This window comes from Monodon monoceros, unplaced genomic scaffold (assembly GCF_005190385.1).
Source record: "Monodon monoceros isolate NGI ecotype Baffin Bay Population unplaced genomic scaffold, NGI_Narwhal_1 Super_Scaffold_3, whole genome shotgun sequence".
In the NCBI taxonomy this organism is placed as follows: Eukaryota; Metazoa; Chordata; class Mammalia; order Artiodactyla; family Monodontidae; genus Monodon; species Monodon monoceros.
The window spans coordinates 79,088,199-79,110,219 of record NW_021703780.1 but is presented as its reverse complement, the minus strand read 5'-3'; the positions used below and the strand labels follow the sequence as shown (position 1 = coordinate 79,110,219).

Genomic DNA, 22,021 nt, shown 5'->3' with positions numbered 1-22,021 from the left:
TCATAATAAATGATGATTCATTTAACACAACAGAAAAGACAATCCTCTGTGCAGGTCGCACTGCTGTCTGTCTAGTACCAGAATTTCAGAACACGTTAAAGACCGCACATGATTAATTTCACTCAACTGCCCTCCATACTGTAGGTGATCAAGCTATTGTATAGCTTTGGTACATCCACTTTAAAACATAGTTAGGGCTTCCCTGGTGGCGCAGTGGTTGAGAGTCCGCCTGCCGATGCAGGGGACACGGGTTCGTGCTCCAGTCTGGGAAGATCCCACATGCCGCGGAGCGGCTGGGCCCGTGAGCCATGGCCGCTAAGCCTGTGCGTCCGGAGCCTGTGCTCTGCAACGGGAGAGGCCACAACAGTGAGAGGCCCGCGTACCGCAAAAAAAAAAAACATAGTTAAAGCAACAGCTGCCTATAATTTTATTATTCAATTAACAATTAACAACTGAATAATAAAATTATATTTATAATTTACATTAATGAATTCTCTGTGAAGTACTTATATACAAACATGACTTGAAAAAAGAGATCTCCAGGGCTTCCCTGGTGGCGCAGTGGTTGACAGTCCGCCTGCCGATGCAAGGGACACGGGTTCGTGTCCCGGTCCTGGAAGATCCCACATGCCGCGGAGCAACTGGGCCTGTGAACCACGGCCGCTGGGCCTGCGCGTCCGGAGCCTGTGCTCCACAACGGGAGGGGCCACAACAGTGAGAGGCCCGCGTACCACACACAAAAAAAGAGATTTCCAGGACTTCCCTGGTGGCGCAGTGGTTAAGAATCCACCTGCCAATGCACGGGACACGGGTCCGAGCCCTGGTCCGGGAAGATCCCGCATGCTGCAGAGCAACTAAGCCCGTGAGCCACAACGACTGAGCCTGCGCTCTAGAGCCCGCGAGCCACAACTACTGAGCCCGATGCCACAACTACTGAAGCCTGCGTGCTTAGAGCCCGTGCTCCTCAACAAGAGAAGCCACTGCAATGAGAAGCCCACACACCGCAACAAAGAGTAGCCCCCGCTCACCACAACTAGAGAAAGCCCTCAGCCAGCAATGAAGACCCAACGCAGGCAAAAGTTTTTAAAAATAAATAAATTTTTATAAATAAATAAATAAATATGGGATTTCCAAAGCAAAGTTTTAAAATGAAAAGAATAATGAATACAATTGGGAACCACAAGTAAGCGTTCACTTCTGCCCTACCATGGCTGGAGCAATATACGCAAGTGGTTAAAGGGCTAAAATGGATTCCTCTTAAACCGATAATAAGAGTTCGTAAGAAATTTTTTAATGAATGATTGTGCTGGTAAATATTGGGTTGGCCAAAAACTTCTTTTGGGTTTTTCCTTAAGATGGTACAGAAAAACCCAAATGAACTTTTTGGCCAACCCAATATAAGAAATTTCATTTATTCTTGAGCAAACGTAAGATGGGCTCAAATGCTGAGTTTGCTTAGTAATATTTAGGTTTTACAATTACAAAGTAATATTTTTGGATATGTGTGCCTAGGTTTTATTTGGGAGGTATTTATTCTGATTGGAGGGCTGTCTAAGCTTCCTGGATCTGTGGTTTGATGTCTTTTATTAGTTTGGGTAGGGGCAAAAGGTATCTAAACTGAGTAACAGTTATTATTATAACTGATGCTCATGATACAAATTTTAAGACAACAAGAAAAGGTGTGATTACTTTTAATACTTCTGCCTGGAAAGACACACTTGGTTTGCTATGTTTAAGTATGTAACAATCTTTTTAAAAGATTTTTATAAAAATGGTTCAAATGGAAGAACTGGGGGACTTACACTAACAAGCTCCATTTATCCAGAAACAGGTACACTGACAAGCCACTATCCTCAAAAGTACCAAAAAATATGTATAATAAGGACTCACTTCTTTTCATTAACCTGCAAAAACTCGCTCATCTGACCCCTGATTCAACAGGATAGGGACTTCATTACCTTCACCTCTGGAGTCTCACAGGGCCTTGCACAATTCCTTATACATAGAAGGCAGGCAAATATTTGGAACTGATATGAATACCTATAAGGTAAGTAGTGTTGGATAATTTTACCCTTGTGTAGAGAAGGAGGAAAACATCAACTGGCCAGACATCATAATCCCAAATTGTCCTTTGTGGCTCAGGAAAGAACCGTATAGACCAGGAACAGCTAACAGGTTCCAGCTCAAGGATGAACATTTACTTAACTGGACAAGGCCTTCTAGTGAGCTGGGCGGAGACAGTTAAAAGGCTTGATTGAGGTTCAGCTGGAAGGAGGGCCAGGATCACCCAGGGATGACAGAGTGAAACCAGAGCAGCACTAACAGTATCCTATCGCATATTTACACCAGACATACTAAACCGACACCAAAAACACTCAAGAATACCCAGGAAGCAGGTCTAAAGGACAAACAGAAACAAAGCTAACTCCTTTTCTCCCCATTTTTTAAAGGAGATTACGTGTGAATCTGTACATGGCTCCCTGGAAATCAAATACTAGCACAGTTTTATATCTCCAAAGGAACTGGGCATCATTATAGGCATTTTTTAAAAGTGCACAAATGGGACTTAATGAAACTTCAAAGATTTTGCACAGCAAAGGAAACCATAAACACCACCAAAAGACAACCCTCAGAATGGGAGAAAATATTTGCAAATGAAGCAACTGACAAAGGATTAATCTCCAAAATTTACAAGCAGCTCATGCAGCTCAATAACAAAAAAACAAACAACCCAATCCAAAAATGGGCAGAAGACCTAAATAGACATTTCTCCAAAGATATACAGACTGCCAACAAACACATGAAAGAATGCTCAACATCATTAATCGTTAGAGAAATGCAAATCAAAACTACAATGAGATATCATCTACACCAGTCAGAATGGCCATCTTCAAAAAATCTAGACACAATAAATGCTGGAGAGGGTGTGGAGAAAAGGGAACACTCTTGCACTGTTGGTGGGAATGTAAATTGATACAGCCACTATGGAGAACAGTATGGAGGTTCCTTAAAAAACTACAAATAGAACTACCAGACAACCCAGAAATCCCACTACTGGGCATATACACTTAGAAAACCAGAATTCAAAAAGAGTCATGTACCAAAATGTTCATTGCAGCTCTATTTACAATAGCCAGGACATGGAAGCAACCTAAGTGTCCATCAACAGATGAATGGATAAAGAAGATGTGGCACATATACACAATGGAATATTACTCAGCCATAAAAAGAAACGAAATTGAGTTATTTGTAGTGAGGTAGATGGACCTAGAGTCTGTCACACAGAGTGAAGTAAGTCAGAAAAAGAAAATGAAATACCGTACACTAACACATATATATGGAATCTAAGAAAAAAAAAAGGTCATGAAGAACCTAGGGGCAAGACGGGAATAAAGACATAGACCTACTAGAGAATGGACTTGAGGATATGGGGAGGGGGAAGGGTAAGCTGTGACAAAGTGAGAGGATGGCATGGACATATATACACTACCAGAAGTAAAATAGCTAGTGGGAAGCAGCCACATAGCACAGGGAGATCAGCTCAGTGCTTTGTGACCAGCTAGAGGGGTGGGGTAGGGAGGGTAGGAGGGAGGAAGAAGCAAGAGGGAAGAGATATGGGAACATATGTATAACTGATTCACTTTGTTATAAAGCAGAAAGTAACACATCATTGTAAAGCAATTATACTCCAATAAAGATGTTTAAAAAATAAATAAATAAAAAGTGCTTTTTAATATATATTTGTTTGATAATCTGATTAAAATGAAGTGTGTTTAATTCCTTTCTCACACTTTGTCTCAGCCAAAAAAAGTCAATTTGATTCATCACAGGAATGTTGTATCTGAATGAGCATATTTATCTCATTTTGCTCACAACCTTGCATAAACAGAAGAGGAACATCCAAAAGAAGATGACAAAGGAGGAATCCTGGTGTGCATTTTATTGTTTTTTGACAAAGGACCCTAACCCACTAGCCTGTGGGACCCAAGAGGCAAGGTTAAAGCTTAACTCGGTTGAAAGTAATGGAACCTGCAAGGAGCATATTAGGTGTTGTTACTGCTCTGGCTTCACAACTGTAACTACAGCAGGACACCAGGCGGCTGAGTGCACCGGTCCAAAGGAGGAGATGGGAGAAGGATCCAGAGCCTCAGAAGTGACACCCTTTCCATCCATCCTGTCAGGCTTTGCTACACATCCTTCCTTCCTTCCTTAGTTTTCTTTGCCATCTCTTTTTAACCATCTGTCTTTAAGAATTCAAAAGTTCTCATATTTTTTAAATTGTTAAAAAAGATGTCTGCTTCATTGTAATGACATTTTGCTAAAATCCTAATCAGCGTCTCAGACTCCGACTTTGCTGGTGATCTGGAAATAAAATATTTTGCTCTTATTTTTAGGAGTTTTCTTCCATCTTGGCATGCTGTATTTAATTTAGGGGACAAACAGTGCAGTAAAAATCACACACAATCATTTTTACTCTGTTATCATTCCCTTCGCAATCTTTAATATGCCTTCACAGGAATCTATGTTCTGATCAAACATGTCTGTGCAGATACCAGATTGTCCCAGTCTCATGAAATGGTGCAGTGGAGACCGTGAGCATGAGCACCTTCTAAATTACTATCATTTTGTTCATATACTAAAGGTATGGGAGAATGTTGCGGATGGAGTGATAAGACACTTTAACTATTATTAAAATAAGAATCAGGACTTCCCTGGTGGCGCAGTGATTAAGAATCCGCCTGCCAATGCAAGGGACACGGGTTCAAGCCCTGGTCCAGGAAGATTCCACATGCCGCGTACCAACTAAGCCCGTGTGCCACAACTACTGAGCCCGCAAGCCACAACTACTGAAGCCCACGCGCCTAGAGCCTGTGCTCCGCAACAAAAGAAGCCACCACAATGAGAAGCCCACGCACCGCAACAAAGAGGAGCCTCCGCTCACTGCAACTAGAGAAAGCCTGCATGCAGCAAAGAAGACCCAATGCAGCCAAAAATTAATTAACTTAAAAAATAAGAATCAACAACAATAAACAAGTTACCCTTCAATTTGAATAAAAATATAGTTTTTATAAAGTACTGGCTGTTTAAAAGACTTCTAAAATGTATTGATTTTATACATTGTCCTATAACTGAAATGATAATCCACTGGCCCCTGATTTCTGTTACAAAGTTATGATTTCATTTTAGAAAATCATCAGCATAATGTGAAAATTTTACATAACCAAACTGATTTTATTTTCATTTTGCTTCAAACGTTGCATCTGAGGTTAAGGTTTGCATTTCTTCTAGTTACTGCTTTGCAACTTTGTAACACCTTGTGGCTACAAGCAAAACTACTTAGACCTGGCAGCATTCTTAATAATCCTCTACACTTCTCTATATATTCAGACACTAGAACAAATCTGACATTCTTATAGGAAATTTTATCATATCCTTTCAAAATACGTGTATTGTTTGCCAAAGGCTCAGTGAGAATACATATCTGTATGTTAGAGCTGTCATCATACTTCTAAAAGAAACTACTTTTAAATAAAACGGTTAATGTATACAGCTACCCAACTTTGCTTTGACCTTGAAAAAGAAAGAATGCTAACCTCCAAACAATTAGTAAATAGTCATAAACACCTGCTGTGTAAAAGTCAGAACTACAAAGAATATAAACGATCAGAAGACAAAGTTTCTTCCTCCAAAAAGCCAAGTCCTACAAGAAATTAAAACACAAACACGCGGGAAATGTAGTCTGGCTCCACTCATCCCCATAAACTATCTGTGCTCCCCCGTGTCGGTCCCTCGGAGCTGACTCCTTCCTGAAGCAAACACTGTTTAACCCTTGCCCAAGTACAGCAGAACCGGGATGGGTTGGGGGAGGGGAGGAAGGGAGGCTGGTCTAAGAAATATGGTAGCCAGGGCTTTTAAGTTTTATGTCATCAAGTTAAAGAATCAACACAATTTGCAGAAATGCCTGAAATAAGCTGATTAGATATAATACAACCATCTCAACTTTTTACCAACCTTTGAACATATGAAACAGCAACGACATTCTTAAAGATATTGTCCGCTATGTGCAAAGTTATGTGTAAAATAATTAAGGACATCAACTCTGGAGTCAGACTGTCTGGGTTCAAATCCTGGATGTACCCCTTAACACTGAGTGTTCCTGAGGCCTTGGGCAAGGCACTCAAACTCTTCTTCAGTTTCCACATCTGCAAAATGAAGACGGTAAGAGCACCCACCTCAAAGAATTGCCATGAAGATTAATAGGAGATAATCCATGGAAAGTGATTAGCACAGTGCTGGGCACACTGTAACTTTGAGAAACGCTACATATTATGATTATTAATGATCATGACTGTAGTAATAAAAACAATGTTAACACAGTAAAAGGGTACTGGACAGAAAACTGAGGACTTAGTTTGACAGATGGAAGACAATCTCTCTGAGCCCTGGTTTCCCTGTTTTAGTGGGGATGACAACAGGACCTGTCTCTCTGAGTTGTACGTCACGAGAATAAGATGCTAAGGAATATATAATATACTCCTCGGCACAGTGCCTGGCATATATCTGCTCAACACACAACGTGTTTTTTATAAGTATTTGGGCGTCAATAAGTGCATAACTAAATAAACTATTTAAATGCTACAAAGGAAATAAACAGGTGCTGTGTTTACTGAGCAGGGAAGATGGGAAGGTCCTACTTTAAAGATGGGTGGACAGGGAACGCCTCTCTGAAGTGACATGATCTAAGACTAAAGAACAAGAAAGATTTGGACGTGAGAAAAGCCTAGGGAAAGAGCCAGAGTGAAAGCTTGATGAGGGATTTTTGTCAACCCTGTTGATCACTATATTCCCCAGGCCGTAGGCACATAGTAGGTACTCAGTAACAATGTGTAGAATAAATGAATAAAGAATATTTCTGGCAGAGGGCACAACAAACTTAAAGGCCCTCGGGTAAGGAGCAGCCTGGCGAGTCCGAACAGAACAGAGGGAGGCTAGCCAGACTGCAGGGCAGGACGTGGACATGGGGAGGCTGGAGTGTAGTGGGCGGGTGCTGTGGGATAAGATCGGTGAGGTAGGAGGGGCGGATGACACGGGACCCTGTCAACCGCAGTTTAAACTCCGGATTTTACTCTTCTTTCAAAGAGGTGTCACTGAAGGCTTTTAGCAGAGAGTGGTATGATCTGATTTATTTCTTTAAAAGATCACTCTGGCTGTTGTGAAGAGAAGATATTTTAGAGAATGGAATCAGAGAGACCATTGGAGAGGCCAACGTGGCAACTCAAGCAAGAGATGAGTTAGAGGCTTCAATCAGAACAGTGGACTCTTCTGGGGACTTTCGTGGTGGCACAGTGGTTAAGAATCCGCCTGCCAATGCAGGGGACACGGGTTCGAGCCCTGGTCCGGGAAGATCCCACATGCCGCAGAGCAGCTAAGCCCGAGCGCCACAACTACTGAGCCTGTGCTCTAGCCCGCGAGCCACAACTACTGAAGCCCACGCACCTAGAGCCCGTGCTCCGCAGCAAGAGAAACCCCCTCAATGAAAAGTCCGCACACCGCAACGAAGAGTAGCCCCAGCTCTCCGCAACTACAGAATGCCCGCACGCAGCAAAAAAGACCCAACGCAGCCCAAAATAAATAATAACATAAAAATAAATGTAAAAAAAAAAAAGAACAGTGGACTGTTCTGATGGGCTGGATGATAAGGGAAAGAGAGAACTGTGGAGTCATTCTTAAGTTTCTACTTTAGCAAGCAACAGACGTGTGTTCTACTTACGGAGAAGGAGACACCTGGGAAGGAACAGGTTGGGGAGAAGGGGAATAAAAAACAAGTGTTCTGTTCTGAGCTGGTTCCCCTGAGACACCCTGAGTAAGGGTGTCACCTAGGAAGTTGGTCATGTGAGGCTGTAACTCAGAGCAAGTGGTCCACGACAGAGCTTTAAACGTGCAAGTCAGCCATATACACAGGGTATTCAAAGCCAAGGGACAACATGAAATAATAAGCTTTGGTTATTTGTCAGATAAGAGAACCATGTAATCTATCGTGTTTCTCTTCTTGTTGGGCTACTAGAAAAGTTCCAAACTCAATATAAATCTTAAAGGAAAATGATCTTCTCAGAGGTTCTGGATATGATGACCTACCCCTTTTACTTCCCCTCCTCTTTATGGTGTTTAGTGTTCTTCCATCTAAATCTTTTTTGTAAGCATATGTACTATTTAAAAAAAAAAAGAAAACATAAGAAATGAGGTAGTGAAATGACATGATTTGGGGAGTCAGGGGGGCTGGCTCCCACAGTGCCTTGGGTGGTCTTCAATTACAGACATGTTACCTTGGAGTTATCTGTGGGTATGTGCTTCTCTGATAGAGTAAAAACTCCTCAAGGGCATCAGCTACATCTTATTCATCTTTGAACTGCTGTGAAATGAAACAGTGTCTAACTCACAGCAGGCAGGCAATACATGTACACTAACGGCATCTGTCACTTTTCTATAAATAGAAGGGGTTCAGGCCTTATCAGAATGCGCTAAAGCTCAGTTCTAAGATGTTTTAAATGCAATACAGTACACGAATAAATACCAATCAGCCATACAGACAAATGTTAGCTATAAGGGTAAACCTTCAGGGTCTGGATTGGAAGACTTCAAGCACGAGAAAAAAACTGAGCTGGCTTTAAAAGATGCATAGCATTTGATCCGTGAAAGCCCATTGCAGAAGGAAGCCAAAGAAAAGGGGCAGTAAGGAGGCTATTCTGGTTGGAAGGAGAGGAAGGAAAGGAGGGAAAGCAAAAAAAAAAAAAAGTGTAAGGGGAAGGGAGACCGAAAAAAACAGTTAAGGACACAGTATGGACATCCCGGAGTGCCAACAACTTCATGCTTTAGAGTTTTAGAAAGTTATACATTTCTGGGAACTTCAAAGAGATGTTTAAGGAAGATCACACAAATTCAATGTGTAGAACAGATGAGTGTTAACTAAGTCCAGGCATAAGTTAGTAAGAATCTGATTTAAAAAAAAAAAAGGAGGCCACAGGTTTCAAAAAGTCAGAGTGAACACAACTTGGTGAGTGATAGAGAAAAAGAGGATCAGATTTAACCTGGGATTTGAGACCAAAGGGGTCAGGAGAATAGTAGTATGATTAACAGAAATCAGGGAGACAGCAGGAGGAAGTGATTTTAGAAGGCGATACCATCGATTTTAGGCAGAATAAGTTTAAGATGATAGTGGCCACCCCCTACCTCCAGATTCCCACTCCTTATAGCACAATGTGCACACAATCTGCCGAAGTCCTTGCTGAGAAAATTTTTTCTTAGCAGTATTTCCACATAAACATAATAGAGAAACCCTTCCATATAATACAGTGTCTCTACGGTTGCAGAAGCAAATGTAAATGGATAAACTCATAAATACAAAAATAAAAGACATGCCAAAAATTGTCTACTTTTACAAAGCACTGTGGTTTCACATTTGGATGTTTAAAAATAAACAACACACTATTATACGAAAAGATGCTCAATATTATTTAGTCCTGAGAGAACTGCAAATTAAAACCACAATGAGATACCACTACACAACTATCAGAATGGGTAAAGTTTTATTTAATCTAATAATAACAAACAATGACATGGATGCAGAGCAACTGGAACTCTCACACATTGCTGGAAAATGGGACAGCCACCTTGGAAAACACTGTGACAGTTTCTTATAAATTAAACTTATATTTTCCCTATGACCCAGCAATCCCATTCCTAGGTACTTACCCAAGAGAAACAAAACCATATATCCATTCAAATACCCACGTACAAGCATTTGTAGCAGCTTCATCCATAATCATCAACAACTCGAACGTGTATCAACTAGTAACTGGCTAAACAAATTATAGTACGTGTACACAATGAAATGCTACTCAGCACCACTAAGGAGCAAACTACTGGTACGGGATAAAACAGGAATGAATCTCTTCTTTCATATTAAATGAAAGAAGCCAAGAACAAAATACTACACAGTGTGTGATTCTATTTATATGATATTCTGGAAAAGGGTGATGATATTACATTTTGTTTAGGGTGGTAGTCATATTTTTCAAAACCTGTAAAAATGTACACTTAAAAGGAGTTTTCCTGTATGAAGATTATTCCTCAATAAATCCGACAAAAAAAAAAAAAAAACTATGGCATCTTAACATTGGCTCAAAGAAAAGTATTAAAGCTCAACATTGTTATCTATGATTACTCTGAAAAATTCTAGACATACATACATTCATTCATTTATTTATGGCTGCACTGGGTCTTGGTTGCTGTTCGCGGGCTTTCTCTAGTTGCGGCGAGCGGAGGCTACTCTTCGTTGTGGTGCGAGGGCTTCTCGTTGTAGTGGCTTCTCTTGTTGCGGAGCACAGGCTCTAGGCACGTGGGCTCAGTAGTTGTGGCTCGCGGGCTCTAGAGCGCAGGCTCAGTAGTTGTGGCGCACGGGCTTAGTTGCTCCGCAGCATGTGGGATCTTCCCGGACCAGGGCTCGAACCCGTGTCCCCTGCATTGGCAGGTGGATTCTTAACCACTGCACCACCAAGGAAGCCTAGACATTTCTTAACTAGCTAGCATACTGCAAATGTCCTGAATACTGCAAAGAAACAAATCCCATGCTTTTTCCCTCTTTGGGCCTCAAAACATTCCTGTGCAGAAACTGGGCCTAAGTGTCTTAGATACAGTGCAGAAGCCACGTGAATGCTGCTTATTGAGACACTAATAAAGTGAGTCTTGTTTGCTGGACAGCTGTTGCTCCATTGTCTTTTGTCATACACAAAAATAGAGAGGTGTTATGCTTATGGAATGTGACCTTCTCATTGGATAGCTGTTACATCACACCCGGAAACACTGCCAGAGAAATCCATTTTCACCGTGTGCCACACGGAAAGCAGGAAAGACAAAAACAAACAAACAACCATGAAAGATCCCAAAATCTGCATTAAATGAACTGTACTACTCCTTAAAATCAGATCATTTATAAGAAGTATTTCTCAATACTTATTGCTGAGTTTATTTTTATGAATAATGTTTTGTCTCATTTTATTATCCTTAGTATGTAACTTCAACAGAATATTTTTCAGAGTCCAAGTAACTGTTATTCTTCCAAAGACATTTTCTTTGAGCGCTCCGTGATGACTAACGCTATACAATTATGAGAGTAATTCCTTTATTTTTTGTATTATCAAATGCCTACCTAGGTACTTTGCCATTTTACAGTTTGGTCATTTATAAACCATTTTCATTTGAACAAGGGTTTTCAGATTCTTTTGATCACTATCCACAGTGAGAAATACATTTCACATTGCGACCCAGTACACAGACGCATGTATATATGTACACGCAACACTGAAGTGTGACAAAGCAAGGCTTAACCTTACCTCATAAGATGCTATTATTTTCCCTTTTGTTGTTGTCTTTAAAATGCTGGCAAACACCACATAATTCATACCGTGAGCCGCAATTTTTGAAATCATTGCACCAGGAGATGAAAAACAAATACAATGTCTGCATGTTTTGAACAAAGGCTTTCAAATTTTCATTTAATTGTTTGTTTTTAAACATATGAGTCCAACGCTGACTCACAACTCCCCACACTCTGCTCCTTCTCACTGAGGGGTCCTAGGCCTGGTGAGCAGGAAAGACAGAAGGGGCCTTCAGAAACCAAGCCCCTCCCCACTCCCATCCACCATTAGATGTGGGTGGGAAGGTCTTGGCCTTCTAGGCCTACAAATATTCAGAGCCTTGCTTTCCTTCCTTTTCCATTTACCCTCACTGTTATCCCTTAACCTCTACACACACACACACACACACACACACACACACACACACACACACACAGAGCGAACTGAAATAAAATTCAAGTGGGTGGAAAAAGAGTTACAATACAGAAGAAAGCAAAGTTTTTCCTAAACATCTCAGGATGTCAGTTATGCCTGCTCTGCTTATTTCCCAGACCACAGACACCTAAACAAGTTTAAAACACTGAACTGGCATGTAAATCCCACTCACAAAACATTTCCAACTCCTAATAGTTTTGAGTTTTTAAACCGCTACTCAATATTATATTCTACTATTCCACACCGAAACTACTGGGTATTAATGATCATAAGATAATTAGAGAGAAGTTTTATATGAAGATTGGAAAACTTACTTTTAAGGACTCCCACAGGGGAAACTGGACCAATGAGAAAGGAATCTGAAGAGAAAAAAAAAAAAAAAAAATCAAACAAATTAGGCAGGAAAGATCAGTTTGCTTAGTATGACTATATGAACCTATAATTATTATTCAGAAACATTATTTCATTTTAACTTTATGTACATAATAAAGCTACCATTAAATTTATAAGTACAGGATGCATAGTTTTTAGAAACAGAGTTAAACGGTAACTGCCTGTAAAATCTACTAAGTTTTTGAGCCCAAGGGACATAAAGTGATGCCCTCTTGAAACTGAAAGAGAAGCTCAATATGAAGAGTGTCAGGCTGCTTAAAGAAATAGGAAAATAAGTATTTTCCATCACAGGTAATGAAGACTTTAAAGATGTGACATTTTCCCGCTTAAGAGTTTGAGCTGTCTGCTGCTCAGCGGGCCACGTGTCAGGGTTGAAAAGAGAAGCTGGGAGGGGGAGAAAGAGTGGGGGAGGGGGAGCACAGGAAGGGGGTAGTGGAGGAAAGGAGGGGAAGGGGAAGAAAGGAGAAAGGGAAGAGCGGAAAAGGGGAGGAGGGCAGAGAGAAGGAAAGGAGAGGGAGAGAGGGGAGGGAGAGGAGTGAGGAAGGACAGAGGGGACAAGGCAGGTGGATGGGAGGAGAGAAAGAAGAGGAGCAGACAGAGCCACTTGCAGGAGGAAGCTGAGAAGCAAGGTCTGGGGACAGAACACGGGCGTGGGAAGGAAGGAAGGGCTTCTCAATGTGGAGGAGTGAGGGCTCTAAACAGTTGGGCCTGACAGCCTGATTTAGTCTCAAGCTTGGTCAGGGAGAAGAGTCATCTCTAGCAGTGAAGACAGTCAGCATACTTAGACTAAGGATTTACAATTAGCTGTACAGCAATAAGCTAGAATTGTTACCAAGCACCTTTCACATGCCAGGCACTGTGCCAATCAGCACTGCATAGCTTTTATTTCACCGAATCCTCACAACAGCCCTTTAAGATGGGTATTATTACCATCCCCATTTTACAGATCAAGAAATGGAGGTTCAGAGATGCTGTTTAACTTGCCTAAAGCACACAGGAAGTAAAAAGCCCAGACAATCTGACTACAGGCCCCTGTCTGACTACTACTCTACCTAAAAGACATCTTATTGGATTTGCCTGCATATAAATTCACCCCCAGTATAATCTATGTGCTTTTCATTAAACTTTCTAAAATTCTAAAATAGAACCCCACCCTCCATATTTCCTAAAATAAAAACACCTGAACTCCAGGGGACCCTACCCACTAGCCTAGGTAATAATATCCACACACTATCCACTGGGCCTACGTAAGGGATGATGCTGCTCAAGCAGGTCGTGGCCCCAGTATAGTTGCTCTGTATCCAGTTCAGTTGTAAGTGAAAAGTAAACGTGGACTTTGATCAAAAACAATATGCATAGGGGTATGCGAGTGTAAGTGAGTGTGTGTGTGTGTGTGTGTGTGTGTGTGTATGTGTATGTGTCAGAGACCACAATGTTGAAGGGATTAATGGGTATTTACCTTCCCATGAATTAAGAGCACTAAATTACTTCCAAAATATTTATAGTCAACCAGAAATTAAGAGTCTAGCATCATCTGTCTTATTCTGCTGGAAGAAATGATGGTCCTGGGCTTGACAGTGGTCACAGAAAGAAAAATCTGACTTCCATTCAGGCAGGAAATGGCAGTGAGAGAGGAAAAAAAAAAAAAAAATCAATGTCAATAAACTAGTTTAAGTTGACAAACTAAAATCTCATGGAATATTGTCATCTTCATAAATAAGCAAGCGCCCCATCCTGTACATCAAAGTTCCATAATAGGAGACAAACTTAGTTGAGCTTTTTTGTCACCAAAACATGAAAGCATCTGACACTGTCCATTCTGACACTAAAATGCTGTATTTTCAATTAAATTATCAAAACCCAAAAGATGGACTGTAGTTTTCATTTCTTTTTTTGGCTGCGCTGCATGCTTGTGGGATATTAGTTCCCCAACCAGGGATCAAACCTGGGACCCCTGCAGTGGAAGTGATGAGTCCTAACCACTGGACCGCCATTTTTTGAAATTTATAAGATGTAATAAAATACCAAAGAGGACTAACGGTTAGTGGGATTAGAGATGACTTTAATTTTCTTTGTACTGTCTCCGCCCAACTGTAAATATGTCACATTTTAACAAGAATGTAAATACTTCACATTTTTTTAACATCTTTATTGGAGTATAATTGCTTCACATTGCTGTGTTAATTTCTGCTGTATAACAAAGTGAATCAGCTATACGTATACTTATATCCCCATATCCCCTCCCTCTTGCATCTCCCTCTCACCCTCCCTACCCCACCCCTCTAGGTGGTCACAAAGCAACCAAGCTGATCTCCCTGTGCTATGCGGCTGCTTCCCACTAGCTATCTATTTTATAATTGGTAGTGTGTATATGTCAATGCCACTCTCTCACTTCGTCCCAGATTACCCTTCCCCTGCCGCGTGTCCTTAAGTCCATTCTCTACATCTGTGTCTTTATTCCTGTCCCGCCCCTAGGTTCTTCAGAACAATTTTGTTTTTTTTTAGATTCCATATATATGTGTTAGCATACAATATTTTTCTATTTCTGACTTACTTCACTCTGTATGACAGACTCTAGGTCCATCTACCTCACTACAAATAACTCAATTTCATTTCTTTTTATGGTTGAGTAATATTCCATTGTATGCCACATCTTCTTTATCCATTCATCTCTCGATGGACACTTAGGTTGCTTCCATGTCCTGGCTATTGTAAACAGTGCTGCAATGAACATTGTGGTGCGTGACTCTTTTTTTTGCGGTACGCAGGCCTCTCACTGTTGTGGCCTCTCCCGTTGCGGAGCACAGGCTCCAGACGCGCAGGCTCAGCGGCCATGGCTCACGGGCCCAGCCACTCCGTGGCATGTGGGATCTTCCCAGACCGGGGCACGAACCCGTGTCCCCTGCACTGGCAGGTGGACTCTCAACCACTGCGCCACCAGGGGAGTCCGCGTGACTCTTTTTGAATTATGGTTTTCTCAGGGTATATGCCAGGTAGTGGGATTGCTGGGTCATATGGTAGTTCTATCTTTAGTTTTTTAAGGAACCTCCATACTGTTTTCCATATGGCTGTATCAATTTACATTCCCACCAAAAGTGCAAGAGGGTTCCCTCTTCTCTACACCCTTTCCAGCATTTTTTGCTTGTAGATTTTTTGATGATGGCCATTCTGACCAGTGTGAGGTGCTATCTCACTGTAGTGGGTTTTTTTTTGGGTTTTTTTTGTGGTATGCAGGGCTCTCACTGTTATGGCCTCTCCCGCTGTGGAGCACAGGCTCCGGACACGCAGGCCCAGCGGCCATGGCCCACGGGACCAGCCACTCCACGGCATGTGGGATCCTCCCGGACCGGGGCACAAACCCACGTCCCCTGCATCGGAAGGCGGACCCTCAACCACTGCGCCACCAGGGAAGCCCTCTCACTGTAGTTTTGATTTGCATTTCTCTACTGATTAGCAGTGTTGAGCATCCTTTCATGTGTTTGCTGGCAATCTGTATATCTTCTTTGAAGAAAGGTCTATTTAGGTCTTCTGCCCATTTTTGGACTGGGTTGTTTTTTTGGTATTGAGCTGCATGAGTTGACTGTATATTTTGGAGATTAATCCTTTGTCGGTTGCTTCGTTTGCAAATATTTTCTCCCATTCAGAGGGTTGTCTTTTGGTCTTGTTTACGGTTTCCTTTGCTGTGCAAAAGCTTTGAAGTTTCATTAGGTCCCATTTGTTTATTTTTGTGTTTATTTCCATTTCCCTAGGAGGTGGGTCAAAAGGATCTTGCTGTGATGTATGTCACAGAGTGTTCTGCCTATGTTTTCCTCTAAGAGTTTTACAGTGTCTGGCCTTACATTTAGGTCTTTAATCCATTTGGAGTTTATTTTTGTGTATGGTGTTAGGGAGTGTTCTAATTTCATTCTTTTACATGTAGGTGTCCAGTTTTCCCAGCACCACTTACTGAAGAGGCTGCCTTTTCTCCATTGTATATTCTTGCCTCCTTTATCAAAGATAAGGTGACCATATGTGCGTGGGTTTCTCTCTGCGCTTTCTATCCTATCGATCTATATTTCTGTTTTTCTGCCAGTACCATACTGTCTTGATTACTGTAGCTTTGTAGTATAGTCTGAAGTCAGGGAGCCTGATTCCTCCAGCTCCATTTTTCTTTCTCAAGATTGCTTTGGCTATTCGGGGTCTTTCATGTTTCCATACAAATTGTGCAATTTTTTGTTCTAGTTCTGTGAAAAATGCCATTGGTAGTTTGATAGGGATCACACTGAATCTGTAGATTGCTTTGACTAGTATAGTCATTTTCACAATGTTAATTCTTCCAATCCAAGAACATGGTATATTTCTCCATCTGTTTGTGTCATCTTTAATTTCTTTCATCAGTGTCTTATAGTTTTCTGCATACAGGTCTTTGGTCTCCCTAGGTAGGTTTATTCCCAGGTATTTTATTCTTTTTGTTACAATGGTAAATGCGAGTGTTTCCTTAATTTCTCTTTCTGATTTTTCATCGTTCGTGTATAGGAATGCAAGAGATTTCTGTGCATTAACTTTGTATCCTGCTACTTTACCAAAGTCATTGATTAGCTCTTGTTGTTTTCTGGTAGCATCTTTAGTATTCTCTATGTATAGTATCATGTCACCTGCAAACAGTGACAGTTTTACTTCTTCTTTTCCGATTTGGATTCCTTTTCTTTCTTTTTCTTCTCTGATTGCTGTGACTAAAACTTCCAAAACTATGTTGAATAACAGTGGTGAGAGTGGGCAACCTTGTCTTGCTCCTGATCTTAGTGGAAATGGTTTCAGTTTTTCACCATTGAGAACAATGTTGGCTGTGGGTTTGTCATATATGGTCTTTATTATGTTGAGGTAAGTTCCCTCTATGCCCACTTTCTGGAGAGTTTTTATCATAAATGAGTACTGAATTTTGTTGAAAGCTATTTCTGCATCTATTGAGATTATCATATGGTTTTTATACTTCAATTTGTTAATATAGTGTATCACATTGATCGATTTGCATATACTGAAGAATCCTTGCATTCCTGGGATAAATCCTACTTGATCATGGTGTAATCATACCTTTTAATGTGTTGTTGGATTCTGTTTGCTAGTATTTTGTTGAGGATTTTTGCATGTATGTTCATCACTGATACTGGCCTGTAGTTTTCTTTTTTTGTGACATCTTTGTCTGGTTTTGGTATCAGGGTGATGGTGGCCTCATAGAATGAGTTTGGGACTGTTCCTCCCTTTGCTGTATTTTGGAAAAGTTTGAGAAGAATAGGTGTTAGTGCGTCTCTAAATGTCTGACAGAATTCACCTGTGAGGCCGTCTAGTCCTCGGCTTATATTTCACACTTGTAAGATGAAAAAAGGTCTTATAACTTACTGTAATAAGGCCTGTAACTTAAAACTTATTGTAACTTACTGAATGTTAGCCTTCTTCACTTCTTGATTAAAATAACCCATAAAACTGAATTGTATGTTATTGGCACTCTTTTGGTACTTAATAAATAATACCAGATTTTGAATCCTGTAGATGGACATTTTGCCCATTTTCCTCTATTAAAAGTTATTCATTAAATTGTTCCTTCAATTTAAAGAAGTAATTTTAAAAATCACACATTTGAAATGGCCAAAACTGTTCTACTGAGTATTTATTTTAAAAAGTGAGCCGAAAGCAAATCCCAACTTCACTCTAAAACAAGATTAATTGACCGTCTCAGGTAATTAAATATTTCTGGCTTCTGGTAATGAAATATTCCTCATAAGATAAACTCCTGATGTGTAAAAATGTTTCAAACATTCTTCAAGTCAAAATCTTACTGAATGCCTTGTCATTTACAATATGAAGACATAATGAAAATGTGTTCCACTCATGTGACAGTAGTACTGCCAGCAAATATGGCTCCACGGCTAAAACAAATTCTTCTCCCAGCTTCTACAGAACATGGGCCAGTCAGAAGGCAAGTTCCCTCCCCATGTCTGGTTTGGAGTTTCACAACAGTGATGTTTGGAGTTTCACAACAGTGATGTTTCTTCAAAACGTGGAATTTTAAACCCCATACAGATGTAAGCTGTTATTCTAAAATGTTTTATAGATGAATGAAATGAATAGCTGCACTCAGAGGTCTTATATTCCAAAACACAACATACCCATTTTATTGCACCAAAAGTTACAAAATGGCTCACTGTTGTGACCTTTTTAATACCTCCATTTAAGATGTTTTGTTTGAATAAGGCTGTTAAGACCCAGAGCCCTAACAAGTGAGCAACAGTAAACTCAGCTCCCATCAAAGAGGCAGATGTAGAGGGGAAAAAAACTGCTAAAATTCAACATGGATTCCACTAGTAATAAACATAGCAATAATTCCATACGAGAGTGCATGTGAGGATTCCATGTGAAGTGGAGAAAGTGAAAGCTGAGTGGTAAACAGGCAATGGAAGTGTTGGGCAGTACTAATGAAATAAAGAAGGTACAAAATTACATTATGAGCACGCTTTACCTATTACCAAGTGTTTGGACTAGATTATCCTTGAAGCCAATCAATGCTTATAATCCTATGATCTTAAAATAAATGCCTATAACCTTATAGTCCTTTAACAAATAATAATGTGATATATAATATAACTGAAGGGATATGAAGATATGATTTCTAAGGTATCATTTAGCTCTAGAATTCTATGGCTCAATGGACGGATCAAATTAGAATACCAATACGTTTTAAAAAATAAGACTTGATCATAAACTGCAAAGAACACAACGGATCCTACAAGTGACGCAAAGGGGAGTCTCCTTTCTGTTGCAAGACAGTGCCCGAATTTCTGTGCTTGATTTCAGGTTTTCCATTCTAGTGTTGCAAAGATAATAAAGCCAGTTCTCCTGTTAAATACTCTGTCCCTTTTTCCATCCAAGCCTAGTGGTAACCAAGGACAAGTGAATTTGAAGACCTGACAACATTTTGCCCCAAAGTGACTACTATTCTTTAAAAAAGAAAAAAAAAAAAGAAAAAGGTGAGACCCATTCAAATCTGGTCTGCTGCCATCTGACATACCAGGAAAGCTTTCTAATAATAAATATTGATTTTTAAATTTAACAACTATAATTCATTGACATGCACTGTACATAGAGAGCAGAATGTATACCTAATAAAGGAAAGTAACCTAAAAGTAGAAAAAATTTAAAGTGACTCACTCCTCAGGTTTATAAACCATACTAAAATTCCAAAAACATCTTTCCAAAGAAAGCACTAAGTGGACACAAGAGTATCAAAATAAAATAGGGAAGGAGGTGAGTGTGAGCAGTTTGATTCTCAAGTAAGATTGGATCTCAGAGACAGGAGCACTGAGAGTATCAAAACTTCTACAAAGTTATAGTAAGCAAAACAGGGTGGTAGTGGCATCAACACAGACATACAGACAATGGAACAGAATGAAGAGCCCAGAAATAAATCCTTGCATATATGTTCGAATGATCTTGGACAAGACTGCAAACACCACTCAATGGGGAAAGGACAATTTCTTCAACTAGTAGTGTTAGGAAAATGTATATTCACGTGCAAAGGAATCAAGTTGGACCCTTACATTACACTATATACAAAAAATTAACTCCAAATGAATCAAAGATCTAAATGTAAGACCCCAAACCATAAAACTCTTAGAAGAGGGGAAAACCTTCATGATATTAGATTTGGCAATGATTTATTGGATATTACACCAATCCACAGGCAACAAAACTAGACAAATGGGACTACATTAAAATTTCAAACTTTGCATCAAAGGACAAAATCAACAGATTGAAAAGGTAACCTATGGAATGGGAGAAAATATTTGCAAATCATCAATCTGATAAAGAGTTAATATTCAGAATACACAAACAACTTCTACAACTCAACAGTAACAAAAAATCCTATTTTTCAAATGGGCAAAGGATTTGAATAGACATTTCTCCAAAAAAGATATACAAATAGCCAACATGCACATGAAAAGATGCCCAACATTACTAATTATTAGGAAAATGCAAATCAAAACCAAAATGAGATATCACTCATTATGAAACTACTATGAAAGAAAGAGAGAGGGAAAGAGGAAAGGAAGGAAGGGAGGAAGGGAGGGAGGGAGGGACGGAGGGAGGAAGGAAACAAGTATGGACAAGGATGTGGAGAAACTGGAACCCCGTCCTGTATTGGTGAGAATGTAAAATGGAGTAGCCACTTGGAAAACAGTACAGCAGTTCCTCAAAATATTAACAATAGAATTACCATGTGATTCAGCAATTCTACTTCTGGGTACATACACTAAAGAACTGAAAGTAAGGTCTCAGAGAGAGATTTGTACATTTATTTTCATAGTAGCATTATTCAGAACAGCCAAAAGGTGGAAGCAACCCAAGTGTCCACTTATGGATGAAAGGATACACAAAATATGGAATATACATACAACAAAATACTATTCAGCCTTAAAAAGAAGGTAATTCTGACACGTTACAGAACAGATGAACCTGGAGGACATTATGGTAAGTGAAATAAAGTCAGAAAAAGACAAATATTGAAGGATTCCACTTATATGAGGTATTTAGCATAGTCAAATTCATAGGCACACAAAGTAGAATGGTGGCTGCCAGGGGGCAGGGGAGCTGGGTTAAGATGGGAAAGGGGAGCTGTTGTTTAACGATTATTACACAAGTTTAAGAGTTTCAGGTTTGCAAAATGAAAAGTGTTTTGAAAACAACTGCACAACAATGTAAAAACACAACACAACTGAATTGTACACTTCAAAATGGTTAAAATGGTATGTATTATGCGTATTTTATCACAAATTTTAAATTAAAAAAAATTTTTTTAAGATATTGTTACTAAAAAGACAAGCCACAGAGTAAAAGAAAATATTCACAAAACACATATCTGAAAAAGGACTTCTATTCAGAATAAAGGACTTTCAAAACTCAATCATAAAAAGAAAGAAAAACAAATAACCCAATTTTTAAAATGCACAAAAGACTTGAACAAGCACTTCACAAAGAAAGTTACACAAATCACTAATATAAGCACAAAAAAGATATTCAACATCATTAGTCATCAGGGAAGTGTTAATTAAAACACACTGAGAAAACAATCTGGTGTTTCCCCCCAAAGTTAAACATACAACTTGGCAATTCCACTCTTAGGTATACGGCCAAAACCAGGGACCCAAACAGATACCTGTACACCAATCTTCACTGCAGCATTACTGACAATACAAATAACCCAAGTGTTCATCAACAAATAAATGGATAAACAAAATGTGGTCTGTCCCTACAGTGGAATATTATTCAGTCATGAAAAGGAATGACGTTCTGATATATGTATGCTACAAGATGGATGAACCCTGAAAACATCATGCTACGTGAAAAAGCCAGATACAAAAGGACAAATATTCTATGATTCCATTTACATGAAATAGCTAGAATAGGCGAACTTAGACAAAAACTAGATTAAAAGTTACGGGGCTCAGGAAAGAGGAGAGTAGGGAGTAATTGCTTTATGAGTAGAGTTTCTGTTTGCAATGATGAAAAAGTTGGGGAGTAGATTGTACTGATGACTGCACCATATTGTCAATTACACTGCAGTGTATACCTAAAGTGGTTAAACTAACAAATTTCATGTGATATCTATTTTACCACAATTTAAAAACTGTTTTTTAAAAAGCACACATTGAGGTGCCATTAAACAACCACTAAACTGGCTGAAATAAAAAAGACTGACAAAACCAAATCATCGTAAGGGTGTGGAGCAACCACAACTCTCAGATTTT

The 22,021-nt window shown here is 39.8% G+C and overlaps 1 protein-coding gene across 3 annotated transcripts in view; it reads right to left on the bottom strand.

The window, feature by feature from the left end:
• SLC25A26 (solute carrier family 25 member 26) overlaps positions 1-22,021 on the bottom strand; it is a 143,127-nt gene that overhangs the window by 21,412 nt on the left and 99,694 nt on the right. For all 3 annotated transcript variants that reach the window (XR_003796619.1, XR_003796620.1, XM_029242209.1), the window contains one exon: positions 12,164-12,208. Coding sequence is in view for 1 of the 3 variants with exons in the window: in XM_029242209.1 (XP_029098042.1) it covers positions 12,164-12,208 (45 nt within the window). In the remaining 2 variants the exon portion in view is untranslated. The remainder of the gene's footprint in view (positions 1-12,163; positions 12,209-22,021) is intronic.